This window comes from Catharus ustulatus, chromosome 9 (genome assembly GCF_009819885.2).
Source record: "Catharus ustulatus isolate bCatUst1 chromosome 9, bCatUst1.pri.v2, whole genome shotgun sequence".
NCBI classification, from domain to species: Eukaryota; Metazoa; Chordata; class Aves; order Passeriformes; family Turdidae; genus Catharus; species Catharus ustulatus.
In genome coordinates, this window is record NC_046229.1 from 24,140,787 (window position 1) to 24,162,058 (window position 21,272).

Sequence of the window (21,272 nt, forward strand, 5' to 3'; positions counted from 1 at the left end):
TTCCTCCTGAACTCTCTTTGGTCTGTATGAAAAGTCTTCAGGCTTTCATCTTTTCTGCCTCTTCCTTCCTCTGTACATGCTCCTGGGTATCTTGCTCAGCCCTAAAGATTCTCTCTGTGGCAACACTTTCTGGAATATTTTATTACATCTCTACAGATTGTTTTTTAACTGTCTCCCAAATTTCATCCAGAAAGTCAAACCACGGAGAAGAGCAGATGAACTCTTCAGCTACTTCCTTATTCTTGTTCTTGTGCTTTCCTTCAAGCTAGTTCTCCTTGCAAACTGCCTCTGTCTTCAGCTGCTTTCTCCCTTTTGTCCTTTTTCTTTGGATAAGGTGATAATTAAGCCTGGAAGGGACCTGCTGATGTCATCTAATTCAACCTCCTGCTCAAATAAGGACAGACTTCAAAGTTAGACCTTTATTACAACCATTCTACTGCTATTGCTGATATGAGCTAATTTCTCTTTTTCTTTCTCCATCTCTGCTGTTCCCTGAGATGTCTATCAGTTCTCTCAGTTGAGCTCATTGACCAGAAAACCAAGAGCATGAAGCAGGTGTGTGGACGCATCTTCTGTGCCCCCACTTGGTTATTCCAGTGCTGCTTCTGCTGCTTGTGCCTAATTCATTCTTCCAGATTTGCCCTGGTGTTCAGAGCTTGCTGTCCCCTAGATTTTCTCCTCCTCACACACTTCCTGCTTGCCCCCTTGGTATCACAGCCTCCCACGCCTTTGCCCACTTGGCCACTTTCTTGGCATGGTTTGTCTTTGGGTCTCTCACAGCTTTTTTGTGAGTGAGGCAAAACCCACATGTAAGAACCCACACAAAGAACCTCTCCTTCACTTGTGCTCTCTCATCTTCACATGCTGTTGTTCTCTGCTGTTTCATTTGCTTGGTGTCTTCTGCCCCAAACTGGGCACTCTGAGTCAATTGCTTCCTTTCCCCCCTCCCTCGTTTATGTATCTTCCTAGAAATGATCACACCTAACAAACTTTACAGTGTGCTTTATTATGCCTCAGCAGTGTCTCATGGGGCAATAGCTGGGCTAAATCAAGTTTCAATTAAAGGCTACTGCATCTGTAATCACATAAAGCCATGATTTGAAAAGATCCAGAGAAAATAGTTTCTGCTCTCTCTTATAATTTTAGTAACTTATTTTTCTACTCTTTCCTCAGTTGTCTTTTGAACTCTCTGAATTTAGACTGCAGCTGTACAACAGTGTTTGCATTCAAAATAATAGGCTTCAGTAGTAAAGCTGTAAATTTGGCTGGAATAAAATCTGTCATGCATTTTTGCTGTGACTACATTCTGCTCTTCTAATTCAACTTGAATCCAACCATCCACTCGCATTTTCTTTAGTGCCTTGTTTTGAAAGATATTGATGAGGACTGCAAAAAGTTCTGAATGAGCTTACTATCATTGTTACTGCTAATCATCTAATACAAAAATAAGTGTGAGTGGCATTGATCTTCAGTCATCCCTTAAGGGGCCACCCAAAATGAATTATGAATTGATCTTTAATTGAAAAGATGAGTTAAACTCTCAGATACTGAGTGTGCATCCTGTGTTATGCAACTCCTGGAATAATCATCTGGGGGTTGTTGTTGTTGTGTCTGGGATGTTTCACCACGGTGGGCACATGTAAGCTGAAGTGCAGAAGGAAATGCCTTCATGGACTTTCCACTCTGTTGCCTCCTTATCATGGGTTCACTTTGTGTGGGAGCAATATTTGTGATTTAATTACTTGACTACATCTGAAAATTGACTGCATGAGTTACAGTTAAATTTTGCCTCTGTATTCCAAAAACCCCTTTGACCTGGGAGCATTTTTGGCACATAGAACCATGCAATTGTTAAGGCTGGAAAATACCTTTAAGATCATTGAGTCCAACTGTTAACTTACATTTTGAAATGTCCATTTCATTACAAGATTTCTTTGAGTCAAATGTTCGTTTCATTGCATTACGTGTCAATGTGATTTTTATTACATCTATGTAATTCTGTTTCATTACAAGATTTCTTCCAAGCTCCTCCATTAATTTCATGCTTTTGTTTCTTTTCTGACAAAGCAGCCCTTTTGCTGCTGAGGTTTATGAGGTAGTTAAATAGGATTATCCCTGTTTTAAAAGAGGAAAATTGAGGCATAAAAAATTATTTGCCCATGATCTTATGAGAAGTCTGAGCTCCAGGAGAAACACCAAGTTTGTCCTAATTATTTTCAAGCCAATGTTCTACCTGTAGGCCACTTCTGCCTCTTTCCTGGTATTTTCCATGATCCTTAGGATCAGTTTCTGAGCTTGCTTTTTGGCAGCCGACGTATGTTTGCAATGTAAGAAAGAATAATTTTCTAAAAGGGACCATGGAGTAATATTGTACTAGGAAAAAGGCAGTAGTGTGGAGGCACACAATTTGTTTAGGATTTTTAGATTTCATGTCTCCTAACAGGCCAGGTTGTGCCCACTGGTTATTTTATGCCATGGTCTTTTATCCTAAGAGAAATATGTGCTTTTGTGGGAACTGAAATTCATTTCACTTTAATTTTAGTAGAAGGTGGAGGGGCAGGAAGTAAAATTAAAGAACTGGAAGGAAGAAAAACAAATTTGAAGCATTTATTTCGGAGAATTTTCACACAGCTTCCTTTTAATCCCTGATTAACAGATGAAAGAAGATACACTGAGACACAGCTCTAGTACCAAACCCTTTGATAACAGAATTACAATGTCTTTACTGTACAGGCTTAGTTGATTTGTCTGCATCATCTTCTGGAGCAGTGACTGCTAGGCAGCCCAAGGGGAGTTCCAAGCAGGAGCTGTTGTCCATGTGGTGTCCAGGACAGGAGTTACATTTATCCCAGGAGCCATTACTGTGCATAATGCTACTGCTGATTATCAAGGCTGGAATTTCCAGTGCAAATAAAAATTGTCCTTGGATGGGCTGGTCCAAAGCAATGATAAATGTCATTGGCTCACCATTGAACTTCAAAGGAAAGCAGTGAAAAAACTCATTGCAGTGTTTATCAGAACAAAAATGAATATATCTAACGTATGTACAGCGTCCCCTTTCAGCCGTGTCCGAGCATGGAGGAGTGGCTTTGTTCTCTTCTAGATCAGCCTTTCCATGGGTGGTGGCTGCACCATGTTCCACATCTCCACCCTGGAGCCTTCCTTCTCCTGGTGGCTGGGGCTGTAGGTGCCCTGCGTGGCCCTTTTGTTGGCAGTGACAGCAGAGGCCACCATGGCCACGGACAGCACCAGCAGCAGGGCCAGCGTCACCGAGCCGATGGCCGTGAACACGCTGGAGAGCAGGTCAGCTGCCAGCTGCAAGGGTGGAAACAATGCAGTGAAATGGCTGCAGGGCTGGAAATAACTGCAATGAAATTGCTGCAAGAATGGAAATAACTGCAATGTAATTGCTGCAATGAAATGGCTGCAGGGGTGGAAATAATGCAATGGAATAGATGCAAGGGTGCAAATAACTGCAATGAAATAACTGCAATGAAATTGCTGCCAGGAGCAGACTGAGATACACTGGGGCCACCACAGGAGGAAAACAGAAACCATTCTCTGAACGGGGCTCTCCATGGGTGAGTTACTGCCGAAGCACCATTTATTGAAGGGAACTACATTAACCCCTCCAGTTTGTTCTTTGGACTCCTCAGAACATGACTGGATGCTTAGAGTTCAAGGCAGATGGGTTTCATGCAAGGAACCATTTCTTTTGACAGCTTCCTTACCTTGAAAATAACCTGCAAGTTAATATCTCTGTGGGCTGCAGTAGCAATTCAGCAATTATTTAATCACTTCAATAAAAATTCATTATTCCTAGTTTGCTTGTGAGCATGCTATTGCTGGTCTTTGCTGCTGCAAGATAAGTGTGAGGTAAGTTGAACATATATTGAATTATATTTCTCTTTATCTTGCTGGAGGATTAAAATTTATATGAATATTTTTATATATATATATAAAATTTTTGCTTACATTCAGTATCATAAAATCTAGTATTTCTGCAGACATTCCTACTCGTAAAATTTTCTACCAGCGTGTCTGCATGAAATAAGCCTATAGAGGCTGCACAAGAGTGCATAATCAGTATATTTCCACAAGTAAGTTTTAAAATATTCATGCAGCTCTTCCACATACAGCCTTCATAGATTAATCTACAGAAACATAAGCAGTACAGTACAGGATGAATGTAAGGATGCTGTGATTTTTTTGGTTTTTTTTTCCAGTTTTCATGTGGCAGTGGGAAATGTACTAATGTCAGAAGGCAGAGTGCACATAAACCAATCTGTCAGCTGGAAAGCTTCAGACCAGAGAAATTTTGTGGTTGGTAGATGAACATTTTGTACACATCTATGTATGCACTTTCATGTGTAAAAAATGCTTATGGTGAGGGGAGCAATGAAGTGATGTGGTTATGTGGAAAAGTGGTCACTATGGACAGAATGACCCTAGCAGGAACTGAACTTCTGGGCAGATTCTGCCATCCATCATCTTTTGATTTGTATTACAAGTGACAGCTGAACTGCCCGAGATGAACGCGCGCTTGAGGCTGAACTTTCAAATCCCCAAATATTTAGAAACAGAAAGCAGCAGGTCAGAGCCTGTTTCCCAGCTAGATGCTCCATGTTGCAGGATATTTAAGTGAGCTGCTTACTCCTCATTTCTCAGGAAGGGCAATCCCAGTCCAGAGCATGAGGATGATTTTGCACTCAGCGATGGATGCACTGGAAGGGGATGCTCTGTGTGCATCCCCTGCACTCCTGCCTTTGCCAGACAGCAACAATGCCAGAGGGAAAACATTAGAGCAGTCCTCCTCTCTCCAATTCCACACTCATGTAAAAGGTCCTGCTATAGTAGTAAAAGCAAGTTTGGCTCAGGGATTCTCTCCAGGGGATAAATGATCGACTAGGATATTTTCCTCTGTCCTTGATGGCTAAATATACGGTCCCTGTGATTTTAAATACATTTTTCCCAATAAAAATAATATAATGCAGGTGTCAGACCAAATGACTACTGCTCTAAAACAAGGTGGCAAGAAGCATGTTGGTCTATTAAATTGTATTGGATTGGGAAGGTTATTTCATCTTTGGATGGTGTTACAGACATATTTGAGATCCTAGTTTTGCTCTGTACTCTGTTGGACTATATGACCCTTGTTCCTCTTGTCTCAGAGGCAGAAGATTTTTAATGGAATTTTTGTTCTCAGAAGCTCCCTTTTATTTTCATTGCCTGCTCTGGGAAAATAAGGACTAAGATAGTCCAGGTTAACTCTGATCCTAGGGTTGAACAGGCCATTTGCAAGAGAAATTCACTACCACAGGCAAATGGATGGTATGGCCTCACCTCTGGTATGTGAAATTTCTGAATTCAGTCTCCAGTTTTCCAGTCCATACTCTTTCCATTCCTGTTGCAAGCATGTCTCTCTGTTTTAATTTATGATAACTTTCAAATTAATTTGATTTCTTAAAGAAGAACTTTTTGCAAAGAATTGAGGTGAAGAAAAAGCTTGTAACTTGCTAAAATGGAGTCACGCATCTAAATGTCATTCTCAAATTAAAATCATCCTACCAGGGATTTTTTTCATTTTGCAATAGTCAGTTCTTAGAGAAACCTTACCCACTCTGAGCTAAGATGTAAAAAAAGTTACCCCACTGGTTAATACCTGGAGAGCTGAGGGTTTACCATGATCAGATACATAAGCTAACTTTATTTCTATGTCTATATTGCTTCTAATTTCTAAATGTGAAAAAAAGGCCTTTACTTCATCTTTTAAGGTGGATTCTATTAATCAAAACGCCCTGATGTTCCAGTGCTGTCCCCTGGTTAATCAGCCCCCAGCTCCCTTCCAGTTTCCAGTATGAGGCACCCCCTTAGCAGTTGCACTGAACTGGTAACAAGAGTTGCCAGAAGGCTCTGCAGTCTGGTCCCATCAAAATCAACTGCTTCTGTAGTAATTAATGGCTGAATTGTTAAATTAATTTGGAAAATCAGCTGGCTGATCTGGAAAAAAAGTCTGAAAAGCTCTGTCCCCTGTCATCTCAGAGTCTGTTCACTGTGTGTTTGGTGATGATGATAGACTGAAATAATTGTAATTGGTGATTCCAAAAATAAAAGCATTGAGCAGCATTTTTAGTAACATTAGTGCTGCTGAAACAGGGAAAAAGAGGTTTTCTGTCACTGACCACATGGTGGACTTTGCACAATGGAAGGGAGTGGTCACCAAAAATGCAGTTTGAAATTGAAGATCCCATATCTGTGCTTCAGGCTTGTCCTTGCTGGTGCTTCCACCATGGGTGGGTCTGGGCTGTGAACCTCTGGGGTGTTTCAAAGTGCCCTGGGGCTGCTCACATGTGTGGCTGCTCCCCTCAGTGCTCCATGTGTGTCTCAGATCCCTGGCTGTGGGTCTGGGGCATCCTGAGGGACTAGACCAGCACACTCTAATGTCACAATTCCCTTCCCCACATTAACTGGTTAAGACCTGGCTGTGAGCTGAGTGCTTGGGAGGTGGCAATATACAGATTTTTGGTGGTTTTGTTGCAGGGTACCAAGCAAGAGGTGTTCTTTGGCTTAGAGCTTCAAAAGCAAACAAGGAGAGCTCTGGAAGGGAATGGACAGAGCAAGAAAAACTTCATTTTGTCTTGGCACAAAAAAAGTACCACAGGACATCTGGAAGCTTGTGAAGAGAAACAAGTTCCTGAAATTTTTTGCTGAAAACCTCTGTTATTAGGGAAGTCTATGAGACACCTCCCACACCCTTACATCATGATTATCTCTCAGAAATAATTCTTGCTAGTAAATAACACATGGTGATCACAGCTATTTCTGAACATAACTTCAGCACTGCTTATGAATAACTAAAGATATGCAAGGTAAGTGAAGGAGGGTTAATTAACTGTCTGGGCAATACCTTAGAGATTCTCATTACAGATTGAGGCTGTACTGAAAGGCCTCCTGAGGCCAACCTGAATTATTTTATGAGCCTGTTTAGAAGGTATTTGGTCACAGAACAGTTTTAAGAGCCCCTAATATAGAGGAGCTGCCAGTAAAAGCTGCATCCTTGGTGGTAATGGATGCTGATGGCAAGATGATACCAACAAAATGAGGTTTGCTACCATTGGAAGGCTAGCTGTTGTTTTTTTAAGATGTTCTATTTATATACCTTTGGATGTCAGCTGGAGCAAGATAAGTTTATTTTGGCAAAAATTTTAAAAAGGAAAGAAAAAACCATGGTTGAATTTAGTTTTCATGTAGAGGATGGTTTCATCTGCAAAGACAGGAGAAAATGCAGGCAAAAAAGCTTTGTCGTTTTCTAAAATCAAGGCTTTTGGTTTTTCACTGGTGGTTTCACATTGAAATTGATTAATTTTTTTAAGGTTATTTCAATTATTAAATTTAAATTATTTAGAATATTTAGATTGCATAAAATAAATCATTGCATAGAGTGACATTTCATTAAAGCTCTGGGTTTTGTTTTTCATTTGGTTATGGAAACAGATTTATTGTTCTGCTTTGGTTCCTTGATCTGCTTTTTGAATAAGAAGGGCCCATTTCAGAAGTCAGAGCTCAGAGACATTTATCAACCCAGTGTGTGTTTGCTTATCTTTAAGCAAGCCATCTCCCAAATGGTTGTTTTATAAGAGGGAACAGCAGGGATTTGCTGTAATGAACATTTCCACAAGTGCCAAAGGGAAGTGGGACAGCACGAGGGAGCCCAGCCAAGTGCACAGGGCCTGCTCCTGCTGTGTTTTCCGTCAGCATGGCTGAGCTGATCCTGCCTTGTGTCCCACAGGGATGGGCGGTGTGGCCACGGGTACCAGAGCCAGACCAGGAGGGAGGAGGATGGAGAGCTGGCAGAGGAACGGCAGCAGGTGGGAGAGAGGCAGGAGTGCGTCCTTGGGGTGCTGCTGTGCATGGGATGTGTTCTCTAGGGGTGGCTGTGGGAGGTGGGACCTGCTCTGGAGGAGCTGCCTGCTCTGTGCTGGGCCTGGTTCCGGATGTGTCTGAGACAGAGACAGCAATGCTGGCTTTACAACACAGGCACTGCCAAACCCCAGAGGCTTCCCTTCCCTGCTACATGTGGGGCTGCCTGGGAATTCTCAGCTGCTCCTGTGCACTGGAGCTTCTGCCAGCCAAGCTCTGGATCCTAAGTCCTGACACTGCTCCCAAGGTTATCAGTTCATTCCTGGTAAGAACATCTGACCCCTGCCTCCAAATCCAAACCATTTGCTGTGCTAACAATTGGCTTGAGTAGTCTTAATCCATGTCAGAATTACTTTGAAAGGTTTGGGGGCATTTGGGGATAATAGTGAGCAGCCAAAGAAAAGCCATTGACTGGATTAAAAGACTATTAGATATGCTGAGTTTATTTCATAGAGGATTTATAGGTTCTATCTTATTGGAACTTTTTTCTCTTACAGGCTGAATTTAAATAAGAATTTGTATAGCTAGAGGAGAAATCCAGTCAGGCACACACAAACCTGTTATCATGAGATGCACTGATAACCCCAGCCTCTGAGGCTACAGTTTATTGTCAACAGCAATCCAGTGGCCATTAATCTACAGATTGACTTTGTTTTAATAGAAGTACATTAATGAGTGGCACCTGAAGTCCCTTTTTCAGTTATTTTCTTTTTTCACCTTAGCAAACTGTGACCTATCGCTTTCCCTCAAATCACCTGCAAAATGTTGCTGCTCTGTTTGTGCTAAAGACCACCACCATGTGCCATGAGCTGTTGGGCTGAGTTCAAATAGTAGTAGTGGTGGTGGTGGTAGTTGTAATAATAATAATAATAATCTGTTTGAGACTCATTTAAGGAGCACAGATTAATGTCAAGCCAAACACTTGGCAGAAGGCTTGGAAGAGGCAAACTATTTTAAAGATTTTATAAACATCACCTATTTTCTGTTCTGTTTAACTGCTTTATCCTTTAATGGTATATCTTGGTTTTCTGCTTCATGCTGTTGTCCATGTGGGCACTGATCTTTGAGTGTGTCTATGCACATTTATTTTTCAGGTCCTTGAATAATTTAGTCCTTGTTGCTTTTGTACCTGTGGCAACAAAGGAAACAGCACTTAGTGCACTTTGGCTGATTTTCCACTGTTTACCATCAGTGAGATCACCAACTCCTCCTCCTTCTGCACACCTCAGAACTCTTCAGTTCATGTTGTGGGGTTCTAAAATGGCAGTCACATTGTCTAGACATTCCTCTTGTCCCCTAAAGTGATTCCTGAAAGGTGCAGTATTTGCTGTACTGTAAACCTGATGCCTAACAGGTTTCAGGATTATCAGGTAAGAAAAGTGTTTGAATTCTCTCAGATGGAGAAGCAGAAGGCAAGAGTTTAAAACAGACATAGGAAGATGCTGCAGGGCTTTTCTCTAGTTTTGCTTGTTTTGTGAGTAAGAAAAAGGACTGTTTGTAGGACCAGATTCAGCTGTGGAGCCTTGAACACCTGAGGAAGATCTCAGTGGCCCGAAGGTGAGGCTGCTTGCCCCTGCAGTCAGCCAGCCCAGAGCTCCTGTCGGTGCCACAGATTGGCTCTGCCACCTTCTCTGTGCAAGGCAGCACCCCAAGGTAGCATCACTGCTGTTTCCTCCACATCTTAGGAACTTCTCCTGCTGACCCCATGTTCCCTGGGAGGAGACTGTCCTGTTGTCCCTCACCTCCCTCTGTAGCCCTCTGAAAATATCTCTGAATGACATCAAGAGCTCTAAATCATCTTGAATTTCCAGCTTTGCTGTTGCTGTTTCTGCTATCAGCCTCTGAGTTATTTTCCTGATAGCTGCAGGGAAATGCAGTGCCATTGCCTGGAGAGCCTGAATGAGACTGTGAGTCCTGTGGACACTGCTGAAGAAAAAACTTAGGTGAGTAATTCTGATGTGTGCACAATATCAACAGTATTTAGGCAGTTTATCCTGAAAAGGAAAGATTCTAGGTAATCTTTTAGATTTCTTTTTTTTTTTTGTTGTGGTGATATTGTCTGAATATTTTCTTGAACTCTCTCTTAAGAAATTATGTTCACTACAACCTCTTTATAGTATATGTTTTTAATATAATGGTGTTCGAATAGCTTGTCTTAGTTGACACCTGATAGTTTTAATTGATTCCTTCCTGGAAAATGTCAACTTTTGATTTTCTGAAAGTTCTTGAAATCAAGGAAAAAGCATAGACAGAATTCATGTTAGCAGCTATAATGATAAATTGGTCATCTGGCTTGACCAGTTATAGATCAGAAAAATGCAATCTTTACTATGAAGGAAGAATGATATCTGTGGCAGTCTGTGAGAAAATGAAGAAGATGATTGAAGTGTAGGATTTAGCTGAGCTTGCAGAGAAAGCACCTCATTAAGAAATTCTGACAGCCTCCCTCCTGGCACGTGAAGTTGCACTGTTGTGACACTACAGAAGTTAATGAGGAAGTTTGTTCTAATTATAGAGGAGCAAGAAATTGGAGATTGGAGACTGAGCTCTCTGAAGCGTTGCAACTAAATTGTTGTAAAGCAGACTTCAGTGAAACAAGGGTGTTGCTCACGTTAGTCTTGATCACTCAGGCTCCTCCCCACACTGGGCTGCAGGACCATTCCCAGGTCACTTTAAACAGTTTTCTGTTTAAATCAGAGCAGTCTGCCCCCTCCTCAGTGCTGGCACAATATGTGGCAATATGTGGCTTAGGTGGCTTTCTGTTGGCAGCACTGGCCTTTTGGACAAGAAGCTTTTCCAGCTCAAAGGGCTCACTTTAGGAATTAACCTTTGGAGAACAGGCTACCTACAGCAATTATAATTTCTTTAATTACTTGTGATATTGATATTTGGTTTATATTAACTGTTTAATGCAAACAGTTCAGAGGATTTTAGTACATCTGAGATGGTCTGTTTAAGGCAGAAAGAACAAGAGTTCTGGTTTTGGCCACCCCATCATGCATGAGCTCAGCCATGGACCCAAAACAGCCAGAAGTACATAATCAGCCCCTTAAAATCTGCATCAGATGTTTTGCTGGATCAATATCTCACAGATTGTTGAATGCCTTTTAGGCGCAGAGTGTTGGTTGCACAGAAAGTGAATTGGGTTGCAGTTTGGGAGGGCAGCTCTCATTAAGCTCTGGGCTTTGAGAAGGCTCCTCGATAGTGCTTCTGCAGCAACTGCCAGTGCTAATTTTGTAAGTGCTCCAGCTCTTTTTAAGATCATCTGAGTGGTGCAGCACAGATTAAATGTGCAGTTCCAATGTGTTGTTATGAGATGCCTTTTAAAATTCTATCGACAGCCTCTGGTGTAGGAACTTCACCATCTGCTGCAATCTGAAAGGATAAGAGGGAAAAATCTATAGCTGGTGCAAATCCAGGCAAACCATGCTGAGGAGGAGTTTGTCCCATAGCTGCTATATCACAGACTAGACAAATGTTTTAGTAAAGGTGTCAGTCTCTGGGGTGCAACATCCTTTTCCAGTTTGGGAAATGCTTTGGGGCATCATACAGAATTATTTTTGTGCATGGCTGCCAGCACAGTGTATCAGGTGGTGTTTCTTCACAGGGGATGAGTGAGCTGTGAGACAGCAGAATCTGTGTGAGTACGTCTTGGTGGTGGATAAAAGCCTCATCAGGCAAGAGTCTTGCAGGAGGAAATGGGAGGTATTTAAACTCAAGACTATCACTGAAAACATTGACCACCTGTTTTTCCCTGCATGTGGCCAGGTTGAGTTTACTGCAACCCTGTAGCTGCCACTACAGAAATGGCACCTGAAGAGGGATTTGGCCTTTTGGCCTTTTGAGGAAGTCTGCTGTTATGGGAGAGTGAAGTGGGTGTGAAGGGGTCAGTAGGTTAAACCCCCAAATGGGAGAAGAATAAGAAAAGATGCTACAGTGCTGAAGATGAGGGCAGGACACTTTCCAAGGAAAAGAAATGGATAGAGGTCCAGTGGACAGAGTTAAATAGTTAAAATTATGAGAAAACAGAATGGATTTCAAAGGTGCTTTCTTCATTGATTGCACAGGTGCTGGTCAGACCAGCATGTGCAGGATGATGTTATGACACTCAAGATGGGGCTGATGGTAATGATGACATTTGGAGAAGAGAATGGGGCAAGAAAGGGTAATGTAGGCTATCAAAAGCCAGGTCGAGGAAGCCACTAAACTATTCCTACTGCAAACCTCTGCTTTTCTTATTTTTTCCATGTATATTTTATCTGTCATTCCAGATTTCAATCTCTTCTGCCCAAGGAAAAAATAAAATGAGATATTTTGTTGAGGTACTTGCAATGTGGAAGTTCTGTCTGAGTGAATACCTGCTTGTTCTTTCTCCTTACTAAAGTGTTTCTTTGCACATTGTTTTCACCAGACATGATTTGCCTGTATCAGGAATTATCAATCTCAGTTAACTTTAATGGAATAGCACAACCTGACTTGTGCACAACATGGAGTTTCTCAAAACTCCACTTTTCAGCACACAACAGTTGAGGTTAAAGATCTCTTTCTCCATCAGTAATGTTAGTGGTGGGTGTTTTTATTTTGCAGTCAGGTCTTTGAGAGCAGCCCCAAGGACCCATCAAAGCTCAGCATCACCAAGGGTGCTGTGGGCTGTGGTCCCTGCCTGTGACCCTGGGCAGCAGGCTCTGGTCCTGGCTCTCCTGTGAGATGCTGAAACTGAGAGCGCTGCCTCTCCCTGCTTTCTGTGGGAATGAGAAACTGCTCTGTCCAGTGGTCCATAATGAGCAGGTGGGTCAGCTGGGGATGGCATAGCACAGTCACAATTCCTGCTCAGTTTTGTACTCACCAGACTTTTCCATCCCTGCTTCTCTGCTAATAAGCGAAGCCAGTGATCTCAAAATTGTTCCATGAAATTCCTCCCTGTTCTTGGTGCTGAGCTCCTGCAAACCAGCCATGTGCTGCTACCTCGCATTAATAGGATGCTGTCAAGTGGTGATGAAGTAAGGAGTGTGTGTGTGACTGTTTCACACTGTCAGACAGCAAGGTATCGAGTCAGCAGCGAGCCTTTGCTGGGAGCAGCACTTCGATTGCAGCCATCTCCTGCTTCCAACTGTAAATATTAATAGTTTAAGATAGACCTTTACTGGCTGCAGAATAGTTGCCTTAGCACGCTGTGTGACACTGGCACATTACTTTGCTAATTATATTCCTTGATAAAAACTTTCAGTGTGTTTTTATCCCACTGGCTTCTTTTTTTTTGTTTCAAGTAGAGAGTTGATTTGAGACAACAAAAATCATTATGGTTTAAGCTTCAGGAGAGACTTTGGAAGAGGTGCATGTAGGTGAAGTGTAAACAAAAAGAAATCTAAAACCTGCTACATTAATAATTATTCACACTTGATTTAGACCTTTCATTTGTTATCAGAGTTATTTTTTATCTTTTTTTTAAAGTATGATTTCATTTTGTTGATAGAATTGTGTGAGTGTGTGTCTACCTCTGAATCTCCCCACTGTCCTCAGGGATTCTTGGGTCAAGTACTGCACACCTAATACAGGATCTATCATTGTATCAATGTATTAATATCATTGTTTTAACATTGCTGGCATTCAACAGGTTTGCATCTGAATGTGAACAGGATGAAGCCAACTCTGATAACTGCTTTTTGGGAATCTGCTAAAGATGCAAATGTTTTGGAAAGTCTCTTTCTGTATTATAGCCAACAGCATAGCACATGAGAGAAAGGTCTCTGAAAATGCAGTAGAAATTTCTTTTAACTTTCTACTCCATGCTTTTACCTTACTGCCACCTAAAGATAACTAGCAGAAAATACATTGTTCTTCAGATTAGAGAGTTTTACCATGATATGCTGGGAAGGAATTACAATCCTATCAATGCTTTCTTTTAAAAATAATTCCTACACTTTCAGATTTTGTTGAAGATCATCCTTCTTGGAAATAGGAAAAATATCTGCTGACTCAGCTCACTGAATTTACTTCTGGTCCTCCAAGGCAAGGTGTCCTGACTGAGGCAACTCACCCTGTTTCTGCCAGGTCTGTTTGACTCATGATTAACTCAGATCTCCTCAATACAGGCTGAAAGCAGCATTTTGTACAGTGCAGGGGGTCAGGTCATCTTTATCCGTAGGTGTAAGCCATTTCTGACACCTGTCACTGCTATGAGTGTCTGCTGTCTCACAGGCAGCCCAAGTGGTTCCTCCTCAGCACCATCCTTGATCCCTTATCTCTTATACAGCAGTTTCCAGTTTGGAGAATGCCTTTAAAGCAGCCTTTGGCCAGAGAGAGGAACTGAGGCATGAAATAGAAACACAATTAGCCCATGACCCGTCAGGCAACCCATGGTGGAAATGCTGATGGATTTTAGTTTCTTCCCTCTGCCTAAGCTCTGCTTATCAGTCACAGCAGGGCAGCACAGCCTGTCCAGCTCTAGCACTGCCCCTGACAGTGGCCCTGGCAAGGTCTGGCTCAGGGGCTGCCCTCCAGGCTCTGCCCTGTGGAAGTTTGTACAGTTGCTGGTGCAGTGATGCAGGAAGCCCTGAGCAAGAGAACTTGGCCTGACAGCTACTCTTTCATGGAGCTGTTGCCACCAGATATTTTTAATGTATTACTTTTTTTTTTTTTTTTTTTTTTTTGAGTGAAGTATGGCATTCTCTGTTGTTTAAACTGCAATATTGCATTTACACTGGTAATAAATCCCTCATATGTGCCTGCTATGGGTTTACAGTCTGCACTTAGACTAAACTCACATTTCCACCTCAACTGACCTGTTATTTATTGGCTGGGCACTAGGACAGGTGCTCATTCCCAGGAAAGCTCAGGCAAATACCCTTGAGTGCATTCCTCACTCCTCTGTTCCTGAGGTTCAACTCCCTGCCCTGTGGGACTATTACAGATTCAAGCCTGCTTTGATTTTATGTATTTTCATATTGGAAGGATCTGTCTCCACCAGCCTCATCACTTGCAACTGCCTCAAACCAGTGATGACCCGTTTTGTACCTGGCTGTGGTCATGTTGCAGTGTTGGAGATTGTTCATCCTCTGTCACAAAGTTCCACTCTGAAGTTTCACAGACCTGACACTTTGTTTGCTGACTATCTATGTTTTTCATACCACAAATAAGGCATTTAATTAAACTAAAGATGTGATCAGTGATTTCCAAAATGCTTTTTTGTATTGCTCTGAGTTACTCTTCATATTGATACTTGCATCCTTCCTTAAAATATTCCCAAACTCATATGTATTAGCAAAGTAATCAGAAAATCAGGCAAGTTATAGATATTTTGCCAGAAATTTCATACATTAGGGTTTTCTCCTGAAAGAATAATTCTGCTTCCTCCTTCATCAGTAATTTTGGGAGAGGGTGGAAAGAAATGATCAGAAGTTAGGAATCTTTGACACAGAAATTTCTGGAAGTGAAATAAGTTGTTTCAGGTCTCTGGGTCCAGGCCAGCTGCAGTCTGAGCAGCCTGATAACACTTCAAGCATTCACTTGAAATAATGGAGTAATTTTTCCTGTATTCAGATACAGCCCCAGGTGTTCAGTGCTGTCCCCATCTGTTTGACTTTTACAAATCCATTTTACTTATGATTTTCCTTATTTGTGTAATTTCACTTCCCTCAGTAACACTTTGTACCTCCAGGATCTCCTTCAGAACCACCTTTGATGATTTCCAGAAATGGCAGCACAGGCAGCACTCACTCATCTTTCCCAGGCAGAACCACAGCTATCACTGGGGCTCCACTGACATTATCACCTGCTGAAAGGACAGGGGAAAATTTGGGTGGGATAGTAACTTCCAAACCTGTAGAAAGTGACAGAAGCCACTACCACTACTGGCATTAGGTCTACCTTGACCAAGTGTTCTCTTTCAGCCTGAATGAGGTTTGTGTTTGATTAAAGGAAACAATAAAACAATAAAATAAGAAAGGACCATGTGCAATTTTCCATGAGCACAGTGTCCTGCCTGATTCTCATGTGCAATATTCTGATTAGTTCACAAAATGGTAGCATTTGGAATTTAAAAAGGCAACAGTGGCATCCCTGTATAAACTCTGTGCCTGTGCTGCCATTTCACTGAGAGATTAGAGTGAGCCCAGATAAAACCAGACATGTGCATTAGCATTGGTGAATACAAAATGAAATTAGCCTTGCAGAAGAGGTGGTGTTGCCAGGCCCTCCCAGAGCTTAGTCTGTAGCTTGTCATTGATTTTAATTGGGAGCAGGTTTAGGTTTTTCTTTGGAGTTTATTTTGGCTTGGGTTAGGGTTTTTTTGGGTGTTCGGGTTTTCATGGGTGTGTATTTTTGTTTTATGTTGTTGGGGGTTTCTTGGTTGGCTGGTTGTGGTTTTTGGTTGTGTTTTTTTGTTGGTGGTGTTCCAAGATTATCAGCTCCCAGGTGTCAGCCAGGCTGTGCTCACGTTATGCATCCTGTTCCTGGAGAACTGCTCCAAAGCCAACAGGGGAGAAAAGGTCTTGTTGCAGGTAGATGGGGAAAAAACTGCACCTTTAATTTACCCACAAATGCTTACTGCTTGGAGAAGAGGGAACAGGGGGTCCTTTCCCTTTGGAGGTAAGAAGAGGACAGCTTGTGATGTTACCTGTGCTTTCCCAAACAGAGAAATATTTCCATTTGTTTCTGTAATGGATAAATTAGACCCCAAAGTATTAATGTGCTTGAGAACCCCCAGAATCCCCACCCTATCATTTCACAGGGACCACCAACAATCAAAGCAGTCTCCACTGGTGCAAAATATGTTCACTCTAAATAATTACAAAGATTTGTAAAGCTGCTGAATACCTTGTCCTTTGAATTACAGCAGTATCTCATTTTTTACTTCAGTGCTCTTATTTTTTTGGAAAACCGAATAATTTGTTCTACCAAATATGAATTTGAATAAATTTAATGCCTGTTGTGTTTGCTGCACATTTAGATTGGTAGAATATTCAGACATCTGTGTAACAAGTTCTGACTTTCATTTAAACAGTTCTCTGTATCAAAGTAGATAAATGTTCTTGATCACTGGAAAACAAAATATTTTTCAGATTCTCAGGAACAGGACTTATTTTTATTCCTTTTCAGTGGAGTAATATTCCATAAGCCTATTAAAGCATGTAATTTTTTTCAGATGTTATTAGGAAGAGAGTTTCATACCAAGAACTGAAAAAATAGAAGAGAACATTAGGTCTCATGAAGCATATAAGAAAAAAAAAAGACATAAAATTTAGTATCTGAACAATGCAGGCATGGAGTGCATGAATGTGATATAAAGTGAGCAATGACTGAAGTAAATACCCATGTGATGTGGATGTGGGTCCACAGGGAAAACATCAGAAGGTGAGAATAGGAAAGACAATGCCATTGCAACAGAAAGGATGGTGTACAGACAAAATGTGTTAGTCTGAATACTGAAGTGTTATGTGAACATTGTGCTGGAGCTCATTCCTGTACTGCAGAGTGTTATGCTGTCATTTGTCATCTGGGCTCCCTTTTCTGCTTATATTTACCATGCACATTAAATATTCAACTGCTTTGCACTGAGGCGTGCAGTAATCCTGGCCTTGTGAAGAGCTTCCTTGTGTTTCCCAGCTAGGACACATTTGATAACCTTTTTGTCTTTGCATCCTAATGTTTTTGTACCTTATGTTGTGACACACATTAAATGTGCTTCATGCAATATCCTTTTAGAAGTTTTAGTTAAATCCTGTGTTTTGAATGCAGACTAATACAAAATAGCAAAGGGTATTAAGGCGTTGTTCTGCTCTGAAAAACAATGGCAAAAATGGCATTGTGACATTTCCAACGACTTTCAGAGCAGAGCTGCTCATTTTATAAATCTAAAGATGTTTCTTCTTACTCCACATTTGACCTGGCACTGGAATAAAGCTGAGCCCTCTCTGGCTCCTACCATCCATGGTAACGATTCTGCCATGTTGAGTGATCTGCAACCACACAAATGATGTGAAAACAAATCAACTCCAGCCTTTTCCCACCTCAGTCATTGAAATCTTATTTCAACAGTCTACCATCAGACTGTAACAAGTTTACCTGTGCTGTACAAACAGTTGCCGTGATGAGGGTTTTCTCAAACCTAGGAAAGTACTACAGAGAGCAAATCAGAAGTGCCAGGAAATGCCCCTTATGCTTCCAGCAGCAGCCTTGCAGGATGTGAGTTACACAGCCTAGGGTGCTTATTTCCTTTTATTTCCTTCCCACAGCCTGACTAGGTCTAGCCCTGTCTAGGTCTTGGGAGCCTGAGGAAAGCAGAGAGGTGAGACTTGGCTTGTGCTCACTGATAGTTCTGCTGAGCCAGGGCTCGCTCCCTGCTTGGGCAGGAGTGCCAGCAGGAATGTCAGGGCACTGTGGGTGCTGCAGGCTGGGGGCATCTGTTCTGGACAGGGATTCAGTCCTCTCTCCACTGCTCCTCAAGGACTGCTGGGTTCAGTATGATGTTAGAACATACTAGTGAGTGGTTTTAAACCCTCTGATTTCCTGAGGTTTTGTCATTTGAGGCACCTCACCCGCAGTGGAAATAGGACAGGGCACTTCAGAGAATGGTGTCATTTTGGAAATGTTGCCCTGTCCATACCAGTCTTTTTCAAAGTGCTGCAATGCTCTGGAGCAGATAGAAGTCCCAGCCAGTACAAACATGCTCCTCAGTAAGGCACCAGCTCCCAGGAGCTTGGGCTGAGCTGGCTGAGCCCTGGGCTGCTCTGTGACACCATCCCAGGAGAGCCTGGAGCTGACCCCACTCAGGGGGAGACCCTCTGCTCTCTCCCTGCAGGCTGTGACTGCTGGAATAAACTTTTCACTGACCTGGGGCACCCTCAGCTCATGCTGTGCACAAGCAGCAGGTGAGTGGCCTGTCTGAAACTCAGGCTGGCAGCACTTTGCAGGTTCAGTTGACTTACCCAGCTAACAAGTAAACTTTTTCATTTTACCATACTCCTGAGGTTGGCAGCTGAAAATCACTGTCTTAGTGTTCTCAACACTGGGCATTCAATCTTAGGGTAAGAATAAAAATTATCATATTGCCTTAAAGTATCTTTTAATAAGAATTCTAATTAATTATTTTTTAAATTGTGTTTTATTTTTGTTCCTCTATTGCTCTCGAGGTCTTATCTTGGGGGGTCTAGCAATGTATCTGCTTATATGGAGGCTGAAATACATGTATATATAATATAGATACATGAAATACATGCAGAAATACCAGATATCTAGGGAAGAATTTTTCAGTTTGAAGGTTCCAATATAGCTACCCTAATTTTCCCATTTTCCTATTTTTTCCAATGTTTCTACCCTAATCTCACCAATCAAAAAATTCTAAAATACGGAAGTGTCCTAACCATCCACAGTAGAAAAGAGCATAAATCCAGGTCAAGAACAAATCCATACTGATGGAAAAGAGAACTAAGTGCTTTCAAAGTTTTGCAATCTCCAGACAGAAACTGATGGGAGTGCTGCTTAGAACTGGTGCAGGGTGGAAACTTCACCTGCATGGGCTGCAATTGCCATTAGATCACTCTATAGGCTTAAAAACAAAATACTGTTGATATTTCTGTGCACAAGGTACAAGGTAGAGGTGTACAAGAGCAAGGCATACAGGTAAAGGCACAGTGAGATTGGGGGAAAGCAGTCTGGTTGTTCCATTCCTGATGTCCATGTCTTTTAGTCAAATGATAATTAGCCATTAACAGCCTCATAAGAATGAATATGTAAATAGCTATGGAATGCATTATTCATGAATCACCAGGCATTAATTATTGTAATTAAGTATCATTTGCTACGTTCATATTACTAACCCTTTCAGTTAATGAATACATTAGCTAATCACTGTAGAGCAGATTCAATCAAAATTCCCTGTGTCTGTGCTATGGAAGCCTGAGAGAGTTTTATTGAATTTAGATTCAATATTGAACATATCCAACATGCTTATCAGTGTATTTTTAATGACATGAAGTGTGAATCATAACCTCCAGTGCATGATGCTTGTCCTTGTGCCCAGGAGGATGGAATGGTACCAGCTGGAAGAGAACGTGGAGGCAGCAGTGGTGCAGCACACGGCAGCAGCTCTGTGAACCAAGGAGGACTTTAATTCTGGGATGTGAAATCCACCTCCACTTTCAAGTCTCATGTATATTCACGTGTACAATAGGAAAGGGGGTGTGTTTTGTGAGAGAGGGCTGTCCCAAAGGTGCTGCTGGTGACAATGTCAAGGCACAATTTCAAAGCTCAGCTGGAGCTGTTTGCCAGCAGCAGCAGGACACAGCCCTGGCAGGATGTGCTCCCACTCTAATGGGGCTCAGGGCACCCCTAAAACACACAACCCAACCCTGGCTTTTGTCTTTACTCCCTGGAGATCCAGTTCAACTAATAGTAATCTCAGTAACACAGAAAGATTTGCTGCAGCTTTTGTTTCATTGCCTTTTTAGGGTTATAGTTCTTAAAACCAGGCCTTGTGGGTTTTGAAGAAGACATTTTGAATAATTTATTGCAAACAAGAGCTTCATTATTTTTAGGGAGAATCACTAACTCAAGATATAAATATATAAGTTTAAGTGCTGAAAGTTAATGGAAACAAGTAAAATGCCCTCTTGGCTGAACTTTTGGCTGTCAGGACAGAAAAAATATTTGCAAAGAAAGAATTAAATCTTATTTCATCACTGTTAGTTTGAAGCAGATTTTTTCCTATTTTTAGGTTCACCAATGTACTGTAGTCACATGCAGTGAGTAAATGATTTTTGCATCTAGTTTCCTCAGTAATCTGGGAATAAGGAAATCGAAATAAGCATACATCCAGGAGATTTTCAAATTCACAAACACATGGGCTCTTTGTAGTTAAAACTGTCATAAGATGTGGCAGAGCAGGCTTAGTCAGAGCCTGGTTTTTAAAGGCCAGACGTGAGAACAATGGTCAGTAAAGACAATCTGCCATTTCCTGGAGACACCTAGTCAGTGAAATACCCCTCGTGTATTTCCCAAACACATGAAGAATCTGCTTTCATTCATCCCCCAGCTGATGCAAATCCCTTTGCTCTCCCTTCCAGTGTATCCATCACTGCTGTCCTCCCCCTCTTTTCAGAAATCTGAATTCTGCCTGAAGCCCAAACACTGCTACTTCTCATTATCCAGCTTTATGAATGACAGTCACTGGCATCTGAAAAACAGTTGGAGTCTCAGTATCATAGAGGGATCCTTTACAGATATTACCAACATGGAGCATCACAAACCATACCTACAAAAATCATGACCTTGCTTTTTCACTTTCTTTCATGTACATGTCTTGCATCACTCCTCTAATTTTGAGTATATAGAGATGATGATTTCTCAACCTCTTC

At 41.7% G+C, this 21,272-nt stretch overlaps 1 protein-coding gene across 2 annotated transcripts in view; it reads right to left on the reverse strand.

The window, feature by feature from the left end:
• Positions 1–1,976: 1,976 nt before the first annotated feature.
• Positions 1,977–21,272, reverse strand: part of CRB1 (crumbs cell polarity complex component 1) — a 95,956-nt gene continuing 76,660 nt past the window's right edge. Inside the window, exon 12 of one of the 2 annotated variants that reach the window (XM_033067160.2) lies at positions 1,977–3,315. In XM_033067160.2, the coding sequence (XP_032923051.1) occupies positions 3,100–3,315 (216 nt within the window). In that variant the 3' untranslated portion in view covers positions 1,977–3,099. Of the gene's footprint in view, positions 3,316–3,583; positions 3,859–21,272 lie in introns of those variants that run through there. The other variant, XM_033067161.2, reaches the window with a different exon arrangement.